Genomic DNA, 22,197 nt, shown 5'->3' with positions numbered 1-22,197 from the left:
ATCATATTTCCCAGCGTAGTTACAGATCAAAATCATTTAAAGGAAAGTAAATTAATTTGGAACTTTAAAATTTTGAAATTTGTAATTTTGTTCTATCAATCATAATGAATCTTACCTGTTTAAATACCCGACTTCTTTAAAGAACAACTTATCTAAATAGACGAGAACGATGTGAAAAAGGCTTTCTCTTATCTGCAAGTATTTTCTCTGATTTAAATGGGACAACACCAATACATTTAATGAAATAATAATTGCACGGTATTAGGGAAAATCTTTTCTCGGCTACCGTATCAAGACATTTGTCAGGAAACAAGACATTGTTTCCTTCTCGGTAAAATCGTTGTTACTTCCTGGTTGGGGACAACACTTGGACCAAGAAGGAAATTACAGAAATGTTGTGGATTATCAAGCTCTAAAATGTCCAGACGAACGCAGCTAGCAGCCGGTGAAGTGCACGTGAAGAAGGGAAGATTACAGGTGAGTTGACATCATGCCATTTTATATTAGCGTAAATAAGTTGCTACTTTCGATACATGCGTCTGTTGTGCATTTTGTGTGGCCAAAACAAATGAAATGACAGACCAATTCTTATGTTTGCATCAGATTCATTAATTGGTAGAGTAATTGAGAAGAGATTCAAAGGTCAAGTTTTAAATCTGGATTGGATCCAGCATGCTCTCTTTCTTCTTGATACATTTAGTGTTATGACCACCACCTATAATTAACTGATAAGGCCTCAACCGGCAGGTTATTTTTTGTCAAAGAGGTAATAAAAAAAATCCTGTTCATTTTGATAGGCAAAAATCATTTTAATAAGACCAAAAAGTATGATACATAATTTAATCAGACTGTTGGCCATGTTGACAAAGCATTTAAAATCCTGGTCTGTTCAATCATGTTGTTTACCTTCCATGTAAATGACACACTTTTTAATATGTTTATGGTGCTATTGTTACAGTGAGCACAGTCAAAGCATGAAATATGTCTATCTTTTCCATTCGAACACTATAAGAGATATTTTAAAAAAAACCTAACTCACTTGTCTCAGAATAGAATTGTCAGCTGTTAAAAATAATGGTTTTGACTCAACAGTGATGAACTGGTACATAGATCAAGTATCAGAGATAAGTGTGTATGATCTCATTCATCCAATACTTAGTAGCCAATACATTTGTATAATAAATATGCTTGGTAAATCATCAGCATTTTATCAGTATCTGATGTTTACAAATTTACTCACAAGGTGTCCCTTTTCTCTTTACAATCTAAAATAATCAGATGAATTTGAGCAACAAAGTGCATGATAAGATATAGATAAATTTTTAAGTATAGTTACCTGAACAAATACATCCTAATAACTCATATAACAAGGTCAAAATAATATATTCTTGATATTTAATGATTAAGAAATCTCTATTTGAATGATGGCCTCATCATTTTATCTATTCATTCAATCTACTAGTAATTTAAATGCATCATGTTCATAATGTTTATATATTTAGGTATAGCCTCTAATTGACATCCACGTAAATATCCATATATTCTACTCATTGTTTTCATTTTATGAATTGAAACGTCTTGTATGTGATTGACTGTAAAAATACAGACTACTTTACTGATAATAGAGTAAGGGTTCAACTTGAGGGGTGCAATTTATCTTGACATTGACTGCATTTTGAAATTCAAAGTTTTATGGCCTATTTAAAAGACTTGGGATATAAACATGATAAATCTTGTTAAACCTCACAAAAAAAGTAGTCATGTCGTGCAAAAGGGCCCATGATTGTCTTTTATTGCCTGCAAATTTTATCACATAATCATGTGAAAGAGATCAAACTTATTGTTTACATATTTATTACGTAATACATATACATTGCATTATTTTGTTTTGTTTGTTATTTTGGTTATTTTTATGTGTGTGACGGTCAGATTGGTTAGATAACCGGCATCAAATCTAAGCCCCATTAGTATACAACAAGACAAGGGATTCCGGGGCTCGGGTTCGAATCCTGATCTGATCTGTCATTACTTTTCCCATCCCATCACATAATGGTGTCGTACCACTGACAGTTGAACTCCAGCTAAGGGGAAAGAACCTCAGGGATGTTGATCTTGAGGGTATTCAGATCAAACAAGATGGAGGAATGTGGCAGCTAGTCAGACTGGTTTAAGATTGTCAGGGCCAGATAGCTTTGTAGTTGGTAGCTAGGACACCGACAAGAGATTCAGGGAGAGTGGATTTGGACCTAGGTGAAAAGGTCTTCATGGTCCATCATTATTTCTCCCAATCTGTACGTGACATATGTTTGCAATCTGGAAACATGAAAATATTGAAACATCTTGAATTTACCTACTTTTCCTACGTCTTTTTTTCATGCAGTCACCATTAGGTCTTACAATATGCCCTATACATGTAGCTGTAGACTAATTTATTGTGTGCATGATGGCCAATTAATTCAGGTTCCTTGTTGGCGCATGTGGAAAAATCATGCAGTCATTAAGAAAATTGGCTTCAATTTTTATTTATTTTTTCCTTTGATTTTGAATTTGGAAAAAAAATTAAGGGACTTGTACCATCCTAGCTGCAATAATATAGCCCTCTCCGATTTTTAAAAAAAAAAATGGGAGAGGGCTACATTATTGCAGCTAGTACCATCCAATTAAATTCTTACTACCTATTGCATGTGATATGGAATAGTTATTCTGTATGTATGTGTGAGCTGAATCCTGGTTATGAGTTTTGTACCACTCAAGATGAAGTGTAAGTTGAAACTGTTTCTTGGAGCTATAATTACCAGTCTAGTGGAGAAAAACTTTATCATTTGAAGAACCAAATATAATTAAGTCTACACTTATTCATAAATTATTGTTAAAACATGAAAAATGAACAATAATTATAGGGTGATATATTCCATATTTTTAAAGTCCCTATGGCTATAAGAAGAGTTTTCAAAATTTATTAAATTTTTCAATTTTAATTTAATTGATATTTCTAAATAAATAATACATACATTTAGGACATGTACAAATAAATAATTTTAGACCTTGTCTATTCAAATAAGTTTGATTTTTTATGGATCGGAAACCTTTGGCAGGTGCTAGCTGTTAGTTTGACATCAATAATCTCATTGATTCAATTTTATTTGTTTCCCTTTAACACTTAATTTTTTTGATACATTTTATTTCAGAAATTACGAATAAGTGACTATTTTCTATATGAAAACTAGGTTTCATTGGTTGGAAATTTATATTTGATATATATTTTTTTATGCCTAACTAAAGAATATTATAAAGCCACTTCCCATTGAAACTTCAAATTGTTTTAAATAGGGACTTCCCTGATACATTTACCGGTATTTTCCATGTAAACAATGCAAATGGGGAGAGGGGGGGGGGGGGGGGGGGGAAGGGGGGCTAAAAATTCTTAATGTATGTACAATTAAATGTTAAGTTTCCCTATAATTTTTAATAATATGCTACCACAATTAATTAAAGTGGGGAACCATGCAGTTCATTCAAAATTAGATTTTCTAATATGTAGATTTATTGTCCTTTTGTTTCATTGCCCCTAACCCTCAATGCTTTATGCTGTCTGGATGTGATTTTATGTACATATACATGTATATAACAATGTAAAGCAGTTAGAGCTAATTTCAGTGAGATACATAATTTGTTTATGATGTACATGTACAATAGTAGATGGGAGGGTATTTCTTCAAATATATCATTATCATTTAATAGTCTTGATTAATTTGAAGATATAATTTTATGAATATATAAGTGTCATTCAATGTCATAAGTATAAAGTGTAATTTTACATCCTAGATTAATCTATTTTTATGCCCCCTTCAAAGAAGGGAGGGCTTATCGATTTGCTGCTTGGAGAGTGTCTGTCTGTCGGTTGGTCCACCAAGTTTCCATTTATTTTCTTCCCAGAGGTCATTAACAATATCTAGCTCAGGCCAATTAATTTTGATTTTGGGTACAATCAAGCAATTTTTGTCAGAGTTATGTCCCTTGGATGCATAAAAATTCTATTTATTTGCAGTTTTTGTTCATTTTCTTCGCATGGATTGCACTTACACAAATGAAATTAAATGATACAGATTTATCATGATAATAAGTTTTGTCAAGTTATAATGTCAGCAGTATTTATAATATATATGACTTACAGGAGGAAGATTCAATTTATTTTCAAGTAAAAGTCCATATTAATAGTCAGACTTTAAATGGAAATTCCTGGTTTTCTGAAAACCCCGTATGCAAAATACAGATTTGGTGTACTCTTAGATACACATGTTACTTACAAGGAGAGGAAGAACCCTTTAACTACTTCCTTTTTGCAGAAACTGGATGGTTGCTAGTACATGTAATATATTAGTCAATTCTGTACATCTGTTTATGGAATTTGATCTCGTTATATGAGGATCAAAGTTTGATATGGTATAGCCATTAAAAAATCTATAATTAAGAAATATCATTAATTGAGTAACATTTTTATTCACAGACTACATGTACTACAACAATTTTTTTTTTGGGTGGGGGGTGGGGGGGGGGGGGGTGGGGGGTTAATATGAATAAATCGGCTGAAAGTTGTACCTTTTAAATATGCTATAATAGATACTCATTTATGAATTAACAGCTTCTTATAAGCTTGAAGTGACTTAACTCTGTATTCATGACTTGTTATTTTTTTTTTTTCTTCATTTAATTGATTTTGCTTTTTTTTTTTCCTTTTACACTCTTCTTACTGGCTCAACTTCTGTTTCAAATTACCGATAATAAAAATCAGACCCCTACCCCTTTTTTTTAAAACTCGCAACCAATAAGATCATCGATATATAATACACTCAGTGGAATAAATAAATGTACAGTATTATAATACAAATTAGGAAAATGATAATTGCTCCACTCTGTTTGTGATCGCTTAAGGTGGTATCATCAGATACACCTTCATATTGACGTGATCTATGTACCTCCAATCAAAATAAACAATAAAATCGAGCATATATCTTATAAACCTTTTCTTTCCCGAAAATGTTTACCTTAAATAGCTTAGCGCAATGGGTTAGAGTGTAAACTATGAATCTGTAAGTCATGAGTTCGAATCCGCCTGGGCTTATATAGTTTTTACATTTGAAAAAATTTTAAAACATATTTTTTGGTCAAAAATTGTAAAATTTTAAAAAGGTAGCAATTTTTGGATTATAATGTACTTTTATCCCCTTTAACATCGACAGGGGTCCCATATTATACCACCTTAATTAAGTGAGTAGTCACAAATTGACATAAATGACATTTTTTTTTACTAGCTCACGAAGTCACTGAAATAATTAGGTTGCCATAATTATTTCAAGTTTTGAAGAGTATAAAGTCATCTCTGTAATCTACATAATACATGTACATGTTATAATTGCACTGTACTTAATAATATACACACAGTGAATGTGCTGCTTCAACATCTTCCCACACAAAACAGCTTAACTAAAATTGTTATTAAGTATTCACTTGTCTGATATAGAACAGTTTTGGAACAATTGTTCCATTTCTTAGTGTTAGAACTGTTCAAAAAACATTCTGTTACATTTCTGGTTTAAAAATCGGATTCTTAACATCCCACAAAAGTTCCATAAAAAATCTGAAATTTTTCCTCAAGTATTTCAAGGATTATAGTTCCAAACAACCTGTTAGGAACAGTTCAAGAACTGTTCTAGCCAAGCAAGAACAGTTCTAGAACACTAGAACATGTTTTCGCAGGGGCTGTATTACTAAGTACTTTAACTTACAGCTGTTCATTTAAAAATAGCTTTTGTCAAGCCTACTATATATATATTAAAGTCTACCAGTTATAAGTACATGTAGACTAGTATACTAAATTTGAAAAATCACAACAGAGAGTGTTAAATTCGGTATTTCCAGGTTACTGGTATTTTGTACTAATAAATGCAAGCACACAATCTTCATGTTTTAATTTACTAGTGCCTTCTAGATCTCATTAATGTCTACAAATGTTTGTCATAGCTGAATTAAAACATACATGTACAATTTTAATGTCTCTGTTTTAGTACAAGCAAATTACCAAAAAAGTATAGACAAAGTGGTGCAAATAAGTGAAATGTCTTTGCTTAACACAGTTTAAGCAGATTAAATTGAAAGTTAACCTATAGCCAATACATGTAGTAGTAGACATTAGCTGCTGAACTGGTTTAGGCCATATAAAATTAGTATTTAGATTTTCATCCTGATTTGCAAAAAATATGAGGCAGGTCAGCGAATTTTATTTATTATTTTTTATTTTTTCACCATTCATGTTCTAGAAATAACAACTGCTCTATTCTTTTAAGTTGTAAATGCTAATAACCCAGTTGCAATCTTTTAATTCCATTTTATTTCAACTTAACTGTTATTGACTTTTGTATCCTTATGATAAGAAACATGACTTGAATCCACATGATTGTTTAGGCAGCCATTAAAATGTTTTGGAATTTTTTGTATACCGAGCCGGAATTTTTTTCCCTAAAATTTTTTTCACACAACTTGTTTTTCAAACCATTGACGAACCAGACCAGGATTCAAATCTGGCCCCCCTGAATCTCTGAGCTTATCTGGCACCTGTCTGACTGTCACATATCTGTATATTTATTTGATTTGAGTAGCAATAAATCTGTTGCTTTGTTTGGTGCCTTATATGTAAGTGTAATAACTCTGGTTAAATCATAATACAACTGTATAGTACTGGATGCTTCTGTTGGATTTTGAGTTGCTCCTATTTATGGACCCAGTGGATCCAATTGAGACACAGTTTTCATTTTTACAGCATGATCACATTTGATGCTGGTTATAAATTAACAGTTGAATTTTAGTGACATATTGGTTTACAGGTCCATTCAATTGTACTTGAAATGTTGAGTGTTCATGAAATGTGGCCTAACTTGAGGGAAGTTGGTTGTACAATGTCCATGGAATATATGGTGTCAGTTAAATGTCACTTTATAGGTGTATTAATACACGCATGACAGTATCGTCAAATGAGAATTTTGGGGTGGGGCAGTTTAACACAGAGAGGAAGAAATATAAGCTGTGAAAATAAAACCTTAAAAGTTGGAAATATATACATCAATTTGTTTTCTCTCTTTCCCTTGAAGCTGTGGTTTTTTTTTCTTTAATATATACATTTTTGATAATTGGTACAATGTAACTTACATGTATGATAATGCATATATTTGTCTAAATATTATTAGGTAGCAACAATGGTTCAATGAAATTGAAAGTCATTTGTATAGAATTTTACAAAATTTTCATGCAAGTACGTGTATTCACTTTCTGAACAAATTTATTTCTGCTAGATTATTGTACTTTTTCAGATGATTATCATTTATAAGCGTGCGCATGCTCTATCAATGTGCCATACGTACATACTTACATGTATATATAATCTCTTCTTGTTTTTATATATATTTGCAATGTTAAATGAATCATTATTGAGACTCGCCCAAACACACTTGAGCAGCTGGTCATATTATATCATTATCTCTATTCAGTACATGTAAATTATATACCTGTTATTTTGAGTAAACTTAGGATCGGGATGTGACTTTGCTAGAAATAGTACAATCAGAGTACTCAGAGATCATGTATTGAAGAGTTTTCGATGGTTTAATGAGGATATTTTAAAAACTTATAATTGCATGCAACAAATGATTTTAAAATTACATGTAACAGGAACATTTATTTAGTTATTTTAAAGTACGTAAATCGCAGTTATTGTGGTTGTTATGAAAAAGTAGTCTTAAACATGTTGAAAGAACAATTTGTAGCTATTACTGAAATTTTTATGCCCCCCTTCGAAGAAGGGAGGGCATATTGCTTTGCTGCTGTCTGTCGGTCGGTCGGTCCACCAACAGTTTCCGTTCATTTTCTACGCAGGGGATGAACATTTTGAAATGAAATTTGGTATACAGGTTTATCATGATAATATCTAGGTCAAGTTCGATATTTGGTACGATCGAGCAATTTTCGACAGAGTTATGGCCCATGGACATCAAAAAATTCCAGTTATTTGCAGTTTCCGCTCATTTTCTTCGCAGAGGATGATCAAATTGGAAAGAAATAATTTGGTATAAATATTTATCATGATAATATCTAGGTCAAGTTTGATATTGGGTACAATCGAGCAATTTTCCACATAGTTAAGGCCCTTGGACGTAGAAAAATTCCAGTTTTCTGCAGTTTCTGCTCATTCTCTTCACAGAGGATAAACATATTGAAATGAAATTTGGTATACAGGTTTATCATGATAATATCTAGGTCAAGTTTGATATTGGGTACGATCGAGCAATTTTCGACAGAGTTATGGCTCTTGGACATAGAGAAATTCCAGTTATTTGCAGTTTCTGCTCATTTCTAGGTCAAGTTTGATTTTGGGTATGATAAAGCAATTTTCGACAGAGTTATACTCCTTGGACTTAAAAAAATTCCAGTTATTTGCAGTTTACGTTCATTTTCTTTGTGGATGTTTCCACAGGAGGGGGGCATAAGTGTTTCACAAACATCTCTTGTTATAGAATGATTTGTTCTGCAGTTGACAAATTCAGTGCAATTAACTTTAATTAATGCAATTTGGACAGTTTAAAAAAACCCAAAAACCCAAATGGTTTTTTTTACCCTAAAATTGTTGGTATTACATTCATATAAACAGTGCAACAAAAGAATTGGCATACACATTGGCAAAAATAATTATCTCATTCAAATTCAGGAAAAAATTGGATATAACAATCAGTTCAAATTTGGACGAGTAAAAACAACCAGAACTAAATATCTCTATTTATATATTTATTAATATCAACCAGGGATCAATTGACAACATTTCCATTAATTTTTAACAGAAATCTAGCAAATATTAATAACAATAATGCAGTGGTTTTATAAATACACCAGCTGTAGAATGTGAAGATTACTATCAAAATGACAACCTTAAAACCCCACCATTACAAAAGGCTTCACTGTGTGTATAATGGCTTTGTTTGCTGAGTGGAGGAAGTAGATTCTGTAGTATTGTAGTATGTAGGACTTAAATCGACATACTACTCAGAGGGTTTTTTTTACGTGGGTGCAAATGTGTTGTTTACCAGGAAGTTTGTATTTTGCTTCACAAGCGGATCATATTAAGCCAACATTAAGCTGCCGCACTAAAAAAATAAACAGTTACTTGTATATAACAATAAACATTCAGTGAGACACACTTTAATTACTTTTTTTGTTGTTTCGGTGTGGTATTAGCAACAGTTTATTAATGGAAGATATTTCAATGAGGATTTCATTTTACTGCGCCTCATAGAATCCAATTTTAGATATTCATGTACAGATGATAAGTTGCAGAATCGGACTATCACAGGCCACCTTGTAATAACATATCCCCTCCCCCCCCCCCACACACACACACACACACACAACTCACTAGTCATGGTTGCCAAGAAAATTAAATAGCATTTTAAGTATACGTCAATAGTTACAAATAGGAATGTGTCAATTTAAGGGATATACAATTTTGGAAAGGGTACAAATTAAAAAAAACAAGAGGCCCATGGGCCACATCGCTCACCTGAGGAACAATAGATACGATAAAATCAGCTTAATGGAGTCATAATACAAACTATCTGGACAATGTACAATAATACATGTTGATCCTGTATAAATAAAATCCATTTTTCCCCTGGATATTCTTATGTTTATAATCATTAGTCCCTTTTCTAACAGGATGATTTTATAGTCATATCATATGTTGAGTATTGCAGTTCTCAAAAAGATCCTTAACAATTGTTTATATATGGGATATAAACGTACATAAACTCTGAACCTTCTTGTGAGGCCAAAGAATTGTCCTGGGGCCAAAGTCTTAACAATTATAAAGAATCATCTGGCTGATTATTTTCTGAGAAGAAGATTTTTAAAGATTTACCATATATATTCCTTTGTTAAACTTTGACCCCCAATTGTGGCCCCACCCTACCCCTGGGGATCATGATTTTCACAACTTTGAATTTACACTACCTGAGGACGCTTCCACACAAGTTTAAGCTTTCCTGGCTGATATGTTTCTGAGAAGATTTTTAAAGATTTACTCTATATATTCCTATGTAAAACTTTGACATTCCATTGTGGCCCCTCCCTACCCTTGGGGGTCATGATTTTCACAACTATGAATCTACACTACCTGATGATGCTTCCACACAAGTGTCAGCTTTACTGGCTGATTAGTTTCTGAGAAGAAGATTTTTAAAGATTTACTCTATATATTCCTATGTAAAACTTCGATCCCCCATTGTGGCTCCACCCTACCCCCGGGGGTCATGATTTCCACAACTTTGAATCTACACTACCTGAGGATGCTTTCACACAAGTGTCAGATTTCCTGGCTGATTAGTCTCTGAGAAGATTTTTAAAGATTTACTCTATATATTCCTATGTAAAACTTGGACACCCCTTTGTGGCCCCACCCTACCCCCGGGGATCATGATTTTCACAACTTTGAATCTACACCCAATGTTTATATTTTCAACCACTTTACACGTGGTTGAACATGAACGATAACTCTGTTCTGAATATTATCGTTTAGTATAAATAACTGCTAGATGGTGAAATAAGACATACATCTTAAAAGATTTTCATGTTTTAACATAAGTCAAAGTAGGATATGATATGAAAAACGACCAGTACTTTACTGGCTGATTAGTTTCTGAGAAGAAGATTTTTAAAGATTTACTCTATATATTCCTATGTAAAACTTCCACCCCCCATTGTGGCCCCACCCTTCCCCCGGGGATCATGATTTTCACAACTTTGAATCTACACTACCTGAGGATGCTACCACACAAGTTTCAGCTTTGCTGGCTGATTAGTTTCTGAGAAGAAGAAGAAGATTTTTAAAGATTTACTCTATATATTCCTATGTAAAACTTCGATCCCCCTTTGTGGCCCCACCCTACCCCCGGGGATCATGATTTTCACAACTTTGAATCTACACTACCTGCGGATGCTTCCACAAAAGTTTCAGCTTTCCTGGTCTTATGGTTTCTGAGAAGAAGATTTTTAAAGATTTACTCTGTATATTCCTATGTAAAATTTCGACCCCATATTGTGGCCCCACCCTGCCCCCAGGGGTCAAGATTTTCACAACTTTGTATCTACACTACCTGAGGATGCTTTCACACAAGTTTCAGCTTTCCTGGCTGATTAGTTTCTGAGAAGAAGATTTTTTAAAGATTTACTCTATATATTCATGTGTTAAACTTCGACCCCCCATTGTTGCCCCACCCTACCCCCTTGGGGTCATGATTTTCACAACTTTGAATCTACACTACCTGAGGATGCTTCCACTCAAGTTTCAGCTTTTCTGGCTGATTAGTTTCTGAGAAGAAGATTTTTAAAGATTTACTCTGTATATTCCTATGTAAAACTTCGACCACCCATTATGGCCCCACCCTACCCTCGGGGGTCATGATTTTCACAACTATGAATCTACACTACCTGAGTATGCTTCCACACAAGTTTCAGCTTTCCTGGTCTTATGGTTCATGAGAAGAAGATTTTTAAAGATTTACTCTATATATTCCTATGTTAAATTTTGACCCCCCATTGTGGCCCCACCCTACCCCCGGGGGTCATGATTTTCACAAATTAGAATCTACACTACCTGAGGATGCTTCCACACAAGTTTCAGCTTTCCTGGTCTTATGGTTCATGAGAAGAAGATTTTTAAAGATTTACTCTATATATTCCTATGTTAAATTTCGACCCCCCATTGTGGCCCCACCCTACCCCCTGGGGGTCATGATTTTCACAAATTAGAATCTACACTACCTGAGGATGCTTCCACACAAGTTTCAGCTTTCCTGGTCTTATGGTTCATGAGAAGAAGATTTTTAAAGATTTACTCTATATATTCCTATGTAAAACTTCGATCCCCCAATGTGGCTCCACCCTACCCCCGGGGATCATGATTTTCACAAATTAGAATCTACAATACCTGAGGATGCTTCCACACAAGTTTCAGCTTTCCTGGTCTTATGGTTCATGAGAAGAAGATTTTCAAAGATTTACTCTGTATATTCCTTTGTAAAACTTTGACCCCCCATTGTGGCCCCACCCTACCCCCGGGGGTCATGATTTTCACAAATTAGAATCTACACTACCTAATGATGCTTCCACACAAGTTTCAGCTTTCCTTGTCTTATGGTTCATGAGAAGAAGATTTTTGAAAATATCTTTAAAATTTTCATATATTCCTAATTATCTCCCTTTGCAAAAGGGCGTGATCCTTAATTTTCACAAATTTAAATCCCCTTAGGCTAAGGATGCTTTGTGCCAAATTTGGTTGAAATTGGCCCAGTGGTTCTTGAGAAGATGTTGAAAATGTGAAAAGTTTACAGACAGACGGACAGACAAACAAACAGACAGACGGACGGACGGACAGACAGACAGTCAGATGGACGACAGACAAAATGTGATCAGAATAGCTCACTTGAGCTTTCAGCTCAGGTGAGCTAAAAACTGCTCAATATAATAAGGCCAAAAATAATTATATGTTTGTTCTGTTTCTCAGAGAGTTGCCACATTTAGATCAAATGCTGCTGCATTGTTTCATTAAATTGCTGTATTGAAAAGGGGAATGCCTCAAATTTTTAGATATTAAAATTGAGTTATTCCCCTTATCAAATTAGACATGAAATACATGTACCTGTCAGCTGCATTAAATTCAGAATACATTGGCTTGAGAAACTAAATAATAATATTTTTTGGCCTTATTAAAATCAAAATATACATGAGAAAACATATTTTGCTATACCAAAGACTGCTCAGTTGGTTGTATTTAATTTCATTAAGAAAAATTCTTAAATTCTTAATTGAGATACCTAGGCTAATGAATTTTATACTTGATCGTACCATATAATCATGTGAACACTTGCAACCTTAGCACGGAATGCTTTTCTTAGCAGGAAAATATAACGTTCAGCAGCCCTGATGATTGAAATCATGCCACATGCAAAACTTATTTTTAAGTTTTTTCCTATTTCAGAGTAAAAAGGTTAAGTACATAGTTGTCTGGCTGGGAGATGAGTCCTCTGCCAGCTTCATTGAAGTCCATGACAACAAGGCACACTTTGAGACCCCTACCAACAAACACAAACCGAAAGTCTACCAGCTGGAAAACATCAAACCAGATGACTTGGACAAAGTGGAAAGGAACCAGGCTAAGGAGTACTATCTGGATATTCCATTCAAGAAGGAGAAGATGTGTCTGATGTTTGACAGCCGAGAGGAACTTGCCTTGTGGCACGATGCAATCGTTCAGGCCATTAACATGGACGCATTTGAGGAAGATGATCTGAAGGAAAACTTTCTGTATGAATCGGAGGACAGTGGTGGGTATATATGGAAAAGAGGTGTTGATAATATATAGCCAATTGGTTTTTAGTTGGGTTTATTTTGTTTTATCATAGTCAATACATGTAAGTCCATTGATCAAGTCCATAAATTTGGAATTGCTTTACACTGTCTATCATTGCATGCATGATGAATTGTTGTTAAAGTTAATGATATGGGTCAAGAATTTATGCCAAAGGTATAGTATTTTCTTACCTCTAAACAATAAGAGTGAGCTGTTTTATGAATTTTACAGTTACTGTACCTTTATAGTATAATATATGATGATGAACTTAAAGGGACTTGGACACGATTTGACTTAATGTTTTCAAATTTTCTTTTTCCATTTTCAAAGTTTATGCAGATAGATATAGAAGTTTATAATGCTATGTCAAAATTTAAAACACAAATATCAAGTTATAGCAAGATACAGAGTTCATAATTCTTTGTTTTGTAAACAAAGCTCGAATATTCTCATTTTTACATCTTCGTTGTATTGGTGTAAATTTCAATCAAATGTAACTTTCTTTTGTTGACAATAGTATTTCAGAAGATATTGAATTAGTTTAAATTGTTTTTTACATGTCACTTTGTCTATTACATTTTTGTAAACAACTATAAGACTCGAGCTTTGTTTACATAACTATCAATTCTTACCTCTGTATCTCACTTGTAAATTGACTTTAACATCTAATATTTTGGTCAATCATTTAAAATGCACCAATAAAGTATTTTATACATAAAAAATAAAAATAAAATTTTTGATCTCAAATCGTGTCAAAGTCCCTTTAATATTACTTTTCAAAGTATACAATAAATTTTTGTATCAAGTTGTCAATTACTGTGTAAAGTTAAGTTTTAGGAAGATGAGCACCTACCCTATTTAATGTAATTAAGAAGCAGCTTTTATTTTGCAAACAAAATTACTGTATCATTTAACAAAACTTCTCTCTCTCTCTCATCTTTCAGCACAAGTGTTTGATGTTGTGGCGCAGGAAACAGAAGCCTCAAAAAGACTGAATTTGGAGAACTGTGGAAAATTCAAACTCTTTGTTACTATGGCATCTCTAGGCCTTGAAGATTCAAAAACCCATGAAATCAAATGCAAGTGGCATTTTGAATTTATCCGTCGTTATGGGTTCACAAAATCAAGGAATTTATTCACAATTGAGGCAGGAAGACGATGTGAAACTGGGGAGGGAACATTTGATTTCCACATTGTGGGTAACCCCAAAGCATTAACCCTGGCCATAGACAATGCAACAAAATCCAAGCAAAGTAGAACAGTTACTTCCACATTAACAAGGAATATTGAACCCGACAATACCAAAGAGCAACCAGCGAAAGTCAGAGACTCAGCAAAATCAGTCAAATCTAGAGCTTCAGAGCCTTTGACAAGGAAATCCGCTGATTCCTTAAGTTTGGAAAATTCCAAAGGGAGTCAATCTGAGGATGAAACTCAGACACCTTCCAATTTACACCTTAGCTTTAAAAACTCCTTAGAGGCCACCATTAGTCACCACCCAACCTCACCCAAACCTCAAAAAGAGGGTAGCAGCAAAGAAAAGAAGAGGGGATTTTCGTTTCCATGGAAAAAGGACAAGGGCGAGAAGAAAGATTCCAACAAAAGTCTGGAAGGTAGTGAGAACAGTAAGGGAACTGATAATGAGCCCACAGATCTATATGATGAGCCCCTAGTACCTGTATCAAGTAAACCATCAGTTAAGGTGAAGAAATCTGAGCCAATATATGATGAGGCAGGTGAAAATAATAACACAGTTCCCAGTGTAAGGCCACCAGTTTACACAGAACCAGCAAAACAGAAAACAGAGTCTAGTCGGAAGAAACAGGGAGTGGAAGAAACTGCAACAAAAGATGGTAGGAACATGCCAAGTATTCCAGACAGAAAGTATGAGGAGGAGGAAGATGATGATGAAACATATGACCATGTGGAGTTGAAAGCTGAGAACTCCAACCCACGAAAGACAAAAGAAGCATTGGCCCTGCCAGAGCATATTTATGGCATCGGTTCAGGGAAGAAAATTGAAGATATTGACGACGATGATTATGCGTGTGCCGACTTTCCAGAAAATGAACAAAAAGTTGTGACTGCAAAAGCTGCAAAGCCATCAGAGCAAGAAGAAGAAAATGACTATGAGTTTGAAAATGTGGATGAAGACGACACTTACGCAGATACCATGAACCCGTCGGAGGATTATGCCGACGCCATGTCCTGTGTCCGTACAGAACCAACGCCGAAACCCAGACCCCAGCTGTATGAAGACGTCTCGTAGTGTAAACATTTGACTTACCAAAATCGAAAAGTTACAACCTAAGATAAATGTAATATTATGTTGGATATTCTGTTGATGCTGCAAGATCGAAACTTGGGTTTTTTTCTTCTCAGCACACTTATATAAATGGTTTACCATAAATATATTAATTATAGTAATATTTATATAAAAATCATACAGTATAATATTTTAACAGAAGATTTGTTAGATTACTTGTCAGGAAATGAATGAAATGTGATTGTAGATAGTAATAGATCACTCATTTGTAATCTAAAAATGTTTTCATGTTAAAATGCCTCAAAAAATGAATAACAAGCAATTTATTTTTGAATACCTTTTTATGCAACCGTTATTAAAATGAGTGATTTATAGACATTTTATAAATGCGACCTCAGCAATTATTATGTCTGTTTTAAGTTTTTTTTAGTAATATTTTACAGTATGATTGGTTTTTGCAGACAGGTTTCTGCTGTTAAGAGAAGCAGTTGCTGTAAACAGGTTTTACAGAGGAATATGGTTCTCAGTCACAGACATTGTAAAACAGTTACTGTAAATACATTTTACAGTGGAATATTGAGTCAAAGTAGAATTTGAGTGCTGTAAATTGATTGTGTTATTATTAAATCGTTTGTTTACATGTGTAATTATTTTGATATGTTTGTATTTACATTTATTAGTACACACAAGTTATCATGATTTATATTTGATTGTATTGTTACCTTAGTGTGGTTCCTGCCTAGACAATCTAATTAAAATTTGATGGGTTTTTTAATCGATCTGCCTCTCACTCAGCAGCTTCTTTGAGTAGAGTAATGGACCCAAAACATCTAATTTTAATTGGATTGTTGACTACCTGTTCTCAGTCAAAATATAGAGCACCTCTTTGTTCTATTTTTGTCTTAAAAAGGATCACCTCAAACCAGTTTTATGTTAAACGCCATGTAGCAGCATGTTCAGGTAAATTTGGTACATGTAAGTTTTAGCTTTCCTGGACATGTATAAATGTATAATACAATTTTCTTTGAACCATTAAACTGAAAACTAAACTGAAAAGATAAGGCAATTTTTTTTGTATCAGCATCTATATATTACGTTTAAGTCTAATTCATCTTCGATTTATAGATTATATGCTTTTTGTTAAATTTAGTTTTCCCAAAGTTTAGATCCTTTTTTTACTTTGATATTTTATGAGATATGTAAATGTCCTTTTATGACACAGGAAACTCAAAAGTTGATCTTTTTTCTAAGAAATTATTCTGTGCTCTCACATGTTCAGTACTTGAGAGATTTGTCAAGTGTAAAGTATAGATAGCATGTCTCCGTTTCCTCCTAGCCTAGGGGAAGTTCTGATGTTGGTTTTTTTTTTTTTTTGGTTTTTCTTTTGGAAAAGGAAGATGAAAGAGACAAATTAAAAGTCCCCACTACCCCGTCTGTTTAAAAAAGAAGTTCATCTGTTGAAGTGTTTGGTTAAATGTTTTTTAAAGATACACTTGAACTTTGGTGTCTTAAGTTTCAATATATCTATTACAACAGATATGTAAAAATGCATGGGATATCACTGCTTCTTTTACAATTTAAACCGTTAATATATCTTAAATTAACAGAAATTACTATTTTTTCCAAGTGTTTCCTACTCCCATTTAGTTCGAAATAACAAGGTTCAATGGACGTGTAAATAAAAATCAGTTTTGACTTACGTTTACTTAATTCATTCAAGTGTCTCGGTCTATTTTTTTAAAAGATTAAGAATTAATTACTTCATTTTTGCAAAACTAGACCTTGTGTATATTATTGTACATTTAAATTTTACCTTGTTTTTTAGGAAGCCCAATGACATGATGCTTTTTGGATTATTCACAATCATTTTTTTTATACAATAAAGAAAAACATGTATTATACAATACATGAATAATATTGTATATCATTTTTTTTTTAAATGCAAGACAACATACGGCACCTATAGTTGTAAAAATGTGTAGCTCATGAGCTGCAGTGTAAATCTTCGGTTGGACCCATACTTGGATCTCTTTCTCAAGTGCACATTAAAACTGTCAATTCAAATTATGTAATAAGCTACGCAACTTTTCAGATGAGAAGCTCTTCCCTGTTGACTAAATTCAGAGTGGCTAGGTTGTAAGAGAATCAGTAAATTAAGCGTATATTTGTGGTTTTATGCCCATCTCCTATCCAAAAGATTATTTTTGTGGCATGGTATTCATCACGATACTTGTCAAATTAAGTTGAACCGTCTGCTTAGCATCCTTATACCCTGCACTGGTATAATTGGATATACTTAGGATTAAGTCATACCTGGTCTAAATTCAAAGGCTGACAATCACACGTATGTTGCCTTTTAATTCTTAGAACGAGGTCTATATAGTCATTATAACTATGAAATAATAAAGTACACATGAAAATGATCATTCGCAATTTTTTATTTAATGTTAAGTTTGAGGAGGAAAAGACCATTAAACGTTTTTTATCGTTGATCCAAATGTGTAAAGTGATCAGCTTACCTAAATATGCAAGATCTAGCTGAAATCTCATGATAAAATGAGGAGTTGTTTCTGCTGGCCAGATACCCAAAAATGGTGATTTTAAAAGTTTTGCAAAAGCTTTGTTACCTATATACTCAGCTACGTAACACGGCGGAGTATAAATTAGTCAGCAGTACATTACGTTAATGCTTTGTAGACAATTGTCACACCTGGTTTTCTGTGTCAGAGTATTGTCACTTTATAACACAATGTAATACTTATAGCATTCCATTATTATATATAAATATTACCACAGAGCATGGCTCTAAAAATACAGTTTTATTTTGTTTTTCTCTTTTAAGTTTAATTTTAACAACATTTTGTGTATGAGATATATTTTTGTATGTTTTGTGTAAACATTAAAAGATAATCAAAACTTTTCATAAAACATGTAGTTAATCTATTTGAATTTGGCATGTTTATAAACGCTGTGTATTTTGCTACTTTTATATTACTTCTTTCATGTAAATCCCCCCTAAATGTAACATAAAGGATTTTTGTGTTACATGTATTTGGTTACAGACGTATCAAAAACATGGTTTACTCCTGTTACACTTCAACTCGCTTTAAAAAAGATGACACAACTATGAAAACATATATCATATAATTTGATACAACAGGAGTAATTTCAAACGTAAAGGCTGAATTCTTTTTGTTGTAATAACCTCTATGATATTAAGACATGTTTTGAGAAATTATTACAACGAAAAAAAAATAGTCGTTAATTTTAATGAAAATATTATTCAATGGTGTTTTATTTACAAAAATGCAAAATAAAGAAATTGCCATTATTTTACTGTATGACCTGTGGCAATCAAGATGAACTGATTCAATGCGTGCATAAATAATATTTTAAACAAACAGAAAGCAGCTTAAATTTGATTAAAACTTATACCATTACAATATATATGTAAACAAAATCAAGATTTACAAGACTCAAGTTTTGTTTACAAAACAAAGAATTTTAAACTATGTATCTTGTTTGGAACTCGATATTGGACTTTATTTTGACGAGGCATAAAAATACCCATGTTAACCACTCTAGATATTGAAAATGAAAAAAAATTAAAAAATTAAATTTGAAAAGTTTGAGCTCAGATTGCGTCTGGGTCCCTTTAAAGTGACTTGGCTAGACCAGCAATCTATACATAATCTTTTCTGTTAGATTACAATGCATGAAGTAATTGCAACCCAGATAGCATGCTTAAGTTGGAACAATTTTAGGTAATGATTGCATGGTTAGTATCAGTGTTGTGTATACAACGTTGGTCAACAATTGTTTAATGTCCACAAAAACATTCTAACTGCGTGTCAATGTAAGTTGGAATCACAACATTGGGGATATGCCTTCAAAGTTAGTTGACACCAAGAAGTATGCCCAACATTGACCCAACATTTATTGTTTAATTTTGTTGGTCGGTTACATATATTGATGTACACTTACAACTTTAGAAAGATTGTAGCTTTATCGTTTATGGGTATGATGAATTTAAAAACCTGAAATACTGTTTTCTGTAAAACATGAACTATTTTACTCTGTATGAAAGAAATACAAATGAACCATTCGTGTGACAATAGCATAGGAATGAACGAGGAAAAAGGTGAAGCGGAGTAAACTCAGGAGAGTAGATGATTACATTACTAGGATTCTAATTTTCTGGAACTAAGATTTAAAAATGTGGATATGAGCCTATATCAGTATTTTTCATAAACAGATGAAACATGTTGTTAAAACATTGACATTCGTTAGATACATGTATTATTGATCATGTCTCGTGGCCTAATGTTAGCATGCTATCCGGGATTATACTAGTAGTCGAATCTGAGTTTTCAAACTAAAGTATCATAGGGAATGCAAAAAGGTCACCTATGATAAATAGGTATTTCTAAAACATGCAGGCAATCAACTTCGTAAAAGTTTACGAAGATACTTGTTTGAATTTCATATTTAAATTCATTCTTATTCATCATTGCTAATGAGTTATTTCGCATGATTCATTGAAAGGTCTAGTTTAAAAGCAGCTTATCCAAAGTTCTAACAAATGGACTTGGTGCATGGAAGCATTGACGATCTGTGCACTTATCTGTTTGTTTGATTTAAATGTCTTGTGCAACTAATATTGAACATTTTGACAGTGAATAAAATGTGTAACTGAACTAGATATCTTCATGCCCATACATTGATCTTAACAATTACCAATAAAGCCTATTCCATTAATAGACTTAAATCTTTCGTTCCATCTATGAACTGCAGCTTGTTAATTTTTTACCTTAAAAAACAACTAAATAGTCATTGACAAAATAATGTCATTTATTAATGACGAATCAAAAACTTGTACAAATAAACCACGTCACAAACATATCTTGACAGAAAATCGATGCATTTTCAAACATTGAGGGAGTTCAGATAAGACAAATTTTTTCCTCTCATTAATTTTTGCATGAAAGATTCAATTCTGTTTTAAAAAACAAAACCAAATAATTCATGTCTTGATAATATTCGTCTCCACACATGTAATGCAGTTGACTGATATCACTATTTAAAACAGATAATTACTAATGACAAAGCCTTCTACACAATGCTGCTTTAAAATTGCATCTATAGCACTATGTCTAGAATTATTCCAAACAAATATTATTTTTAATTTTTCTTTTTCAAAATTAATAAGTATCGGATCGACAGAGCCTCGATGTCATCATAAAACATATAATATAATATTTTTTTTTCTATCCATTCTGAAAAAGTATTTCCAATAATAACCACATTTCTCTATTTGAAAAACGAAAAGTAGACATATTTCAAAAATATTCGAAAAGAGGTTTTTTTTATGCCTGATGTACCCTAAGAGCCAACGAGTTGTTAAAAAAGCATATGATTTCCTCCATCATTGGTGATATGCTTAAAGTGTTGTATAAGTCGAGATTAAAAACTAATACCGCTATAATATTTGCATAAATTTATCAATTGACTGAGTCAAGAGACATAAATGTAGCTTTTGTTTGTCCGTCTGTCTGTACAATCATGTATGGTCCATATCTTTCTTATTGAGGAACATTGACAACTCTTACTTTACGCAAAGATTGCTTATTAGGCGATATGTCATGATTTTGACCCAAGGTCATTTAGGAACGTTCAAGGTCATTAAAAAAGTTCATAATTTGTGTCTGCTCTATACTCTTATGAAAAACATCGGAAGTGTCTACTTTACATAAAAATTGCTTATGACCCAAGGGCGTGTCAAAAATTTTACCCAGGGTTAGTTGTGCAAGTTTAATGTTATTTTAAAAAAGAAACTGTTTAATTCCTGTCTAGGCCATATCCTGTAATGAAAAATTATAAGAGGTCAACATTAATCACAAAGATTGTGACCTTTTACATGTATACGTCCTGACCATGAGGTTCGGTAATTAATGCCAGTTTAAGGTCATTGTCAGAAAAATGGGGCATCTGTTACTTTCAAATAAAGAAACACTTGAGTTGTTATATTTTCTTAGCGAGGATATCATTATGAGCTTGCTCACAGTCCTTCTAGTTTACATATTATAGTTTGAAAGATAATCCAAGGATATATCATATCTATATATGTATAATTTATAGCTGCATGCTACTATGCACATAAACAAATTGACAAAGAATGTCGTTTTTCTTTATTTTACAAGATGAAACAAACAATTATTCCATTATTCATATTGTATAATACACATGCATTGAAGAAATTGTTATATTAAATATCTGAAAATTCAAAGCATACAAGGTAGCATTCAATATACCAAGTCCCAAGTATTGATTATTCAAATATGCATTAATCTACTGATCAAATCAAAAACCCTTTGCTAGTCTAGTGATTTAGTTATTTGCCATTACAACTGGCACTTCTCATACCCCTGCTTTGTTGTGTGCGGCAGATACACGATTCTTACAGTTCAAGTTCAAACAAGCTGAT

At 33.0% G+C, this 22,197-nt stretch overlaps 1 protein-coding gene across 1 annotated transcript; it reads left to right on the top strand.

Moving 5' to 3' along the window:
- Positions 1-134: 134 nt before the first annotated feature.
- Positions 135-18,137, top strand: LOC105330328 (docking protein 1). Its single transcript, XM_011431954.4, has 3 exons — positions 135-477; positions 13,076-13,421; positions 14,392-18,137. The coding sequence occupies exons 1-3, from the start codon at positions 418-420 to the stop codon at positions 15,714-15,716; spliced, it is 1,731 nt and encodes a 576-aa protein (XP_011430256.3). The 5' UTR covers positions 135-417; the 3' UTR covers positions 15,717-18,137.
- Positions 18,138-22,197: the final 4,060 nt, after the last annotated feature.

The sequence above is a fragment of the Magallana gigas genome, chromosome 8 (assembly GCF_963853765.1).
Source record: "Magallana gigas chromosome 8, xbMagGiga1.1, whole genome shotgun sequence".
Lineage (NCBI taxonomy): Eukaryota > Metazoa > Mollusca > Bivalvia > Ostreida > Ostreidae > Magallana > Magallana gigas.
Note: the sequence above shows the minus strand (reverse complement) of the source record. Positions and strands in the feature narration are given on the sequence as shown.

Bases quoted from the DNA above. Each gene is read 5' to 3' on its own strand.
- LOC105330328 (XM_011431954.4), top strand. From the start codon at position 418: ATGTCCAGACGAACGCAGCTAGCAGCCGGTGAAGTGCACGTGAAGAAG. The intron at 478-13,075 runs GTGAGTTGACAT...TTCCTATTTCAG, and splicing joins TGAAGAAGGGAAGATTACAG to AGTAAAAAGGTTAAGTACAT. The intron at 13,422-14,391 runs GTGGGTATATAT...CTCATCTTTCAG, and splicing joins GTATGAATCGGAGGACAGTG to CACAAGTGTTTGATGTTGTG.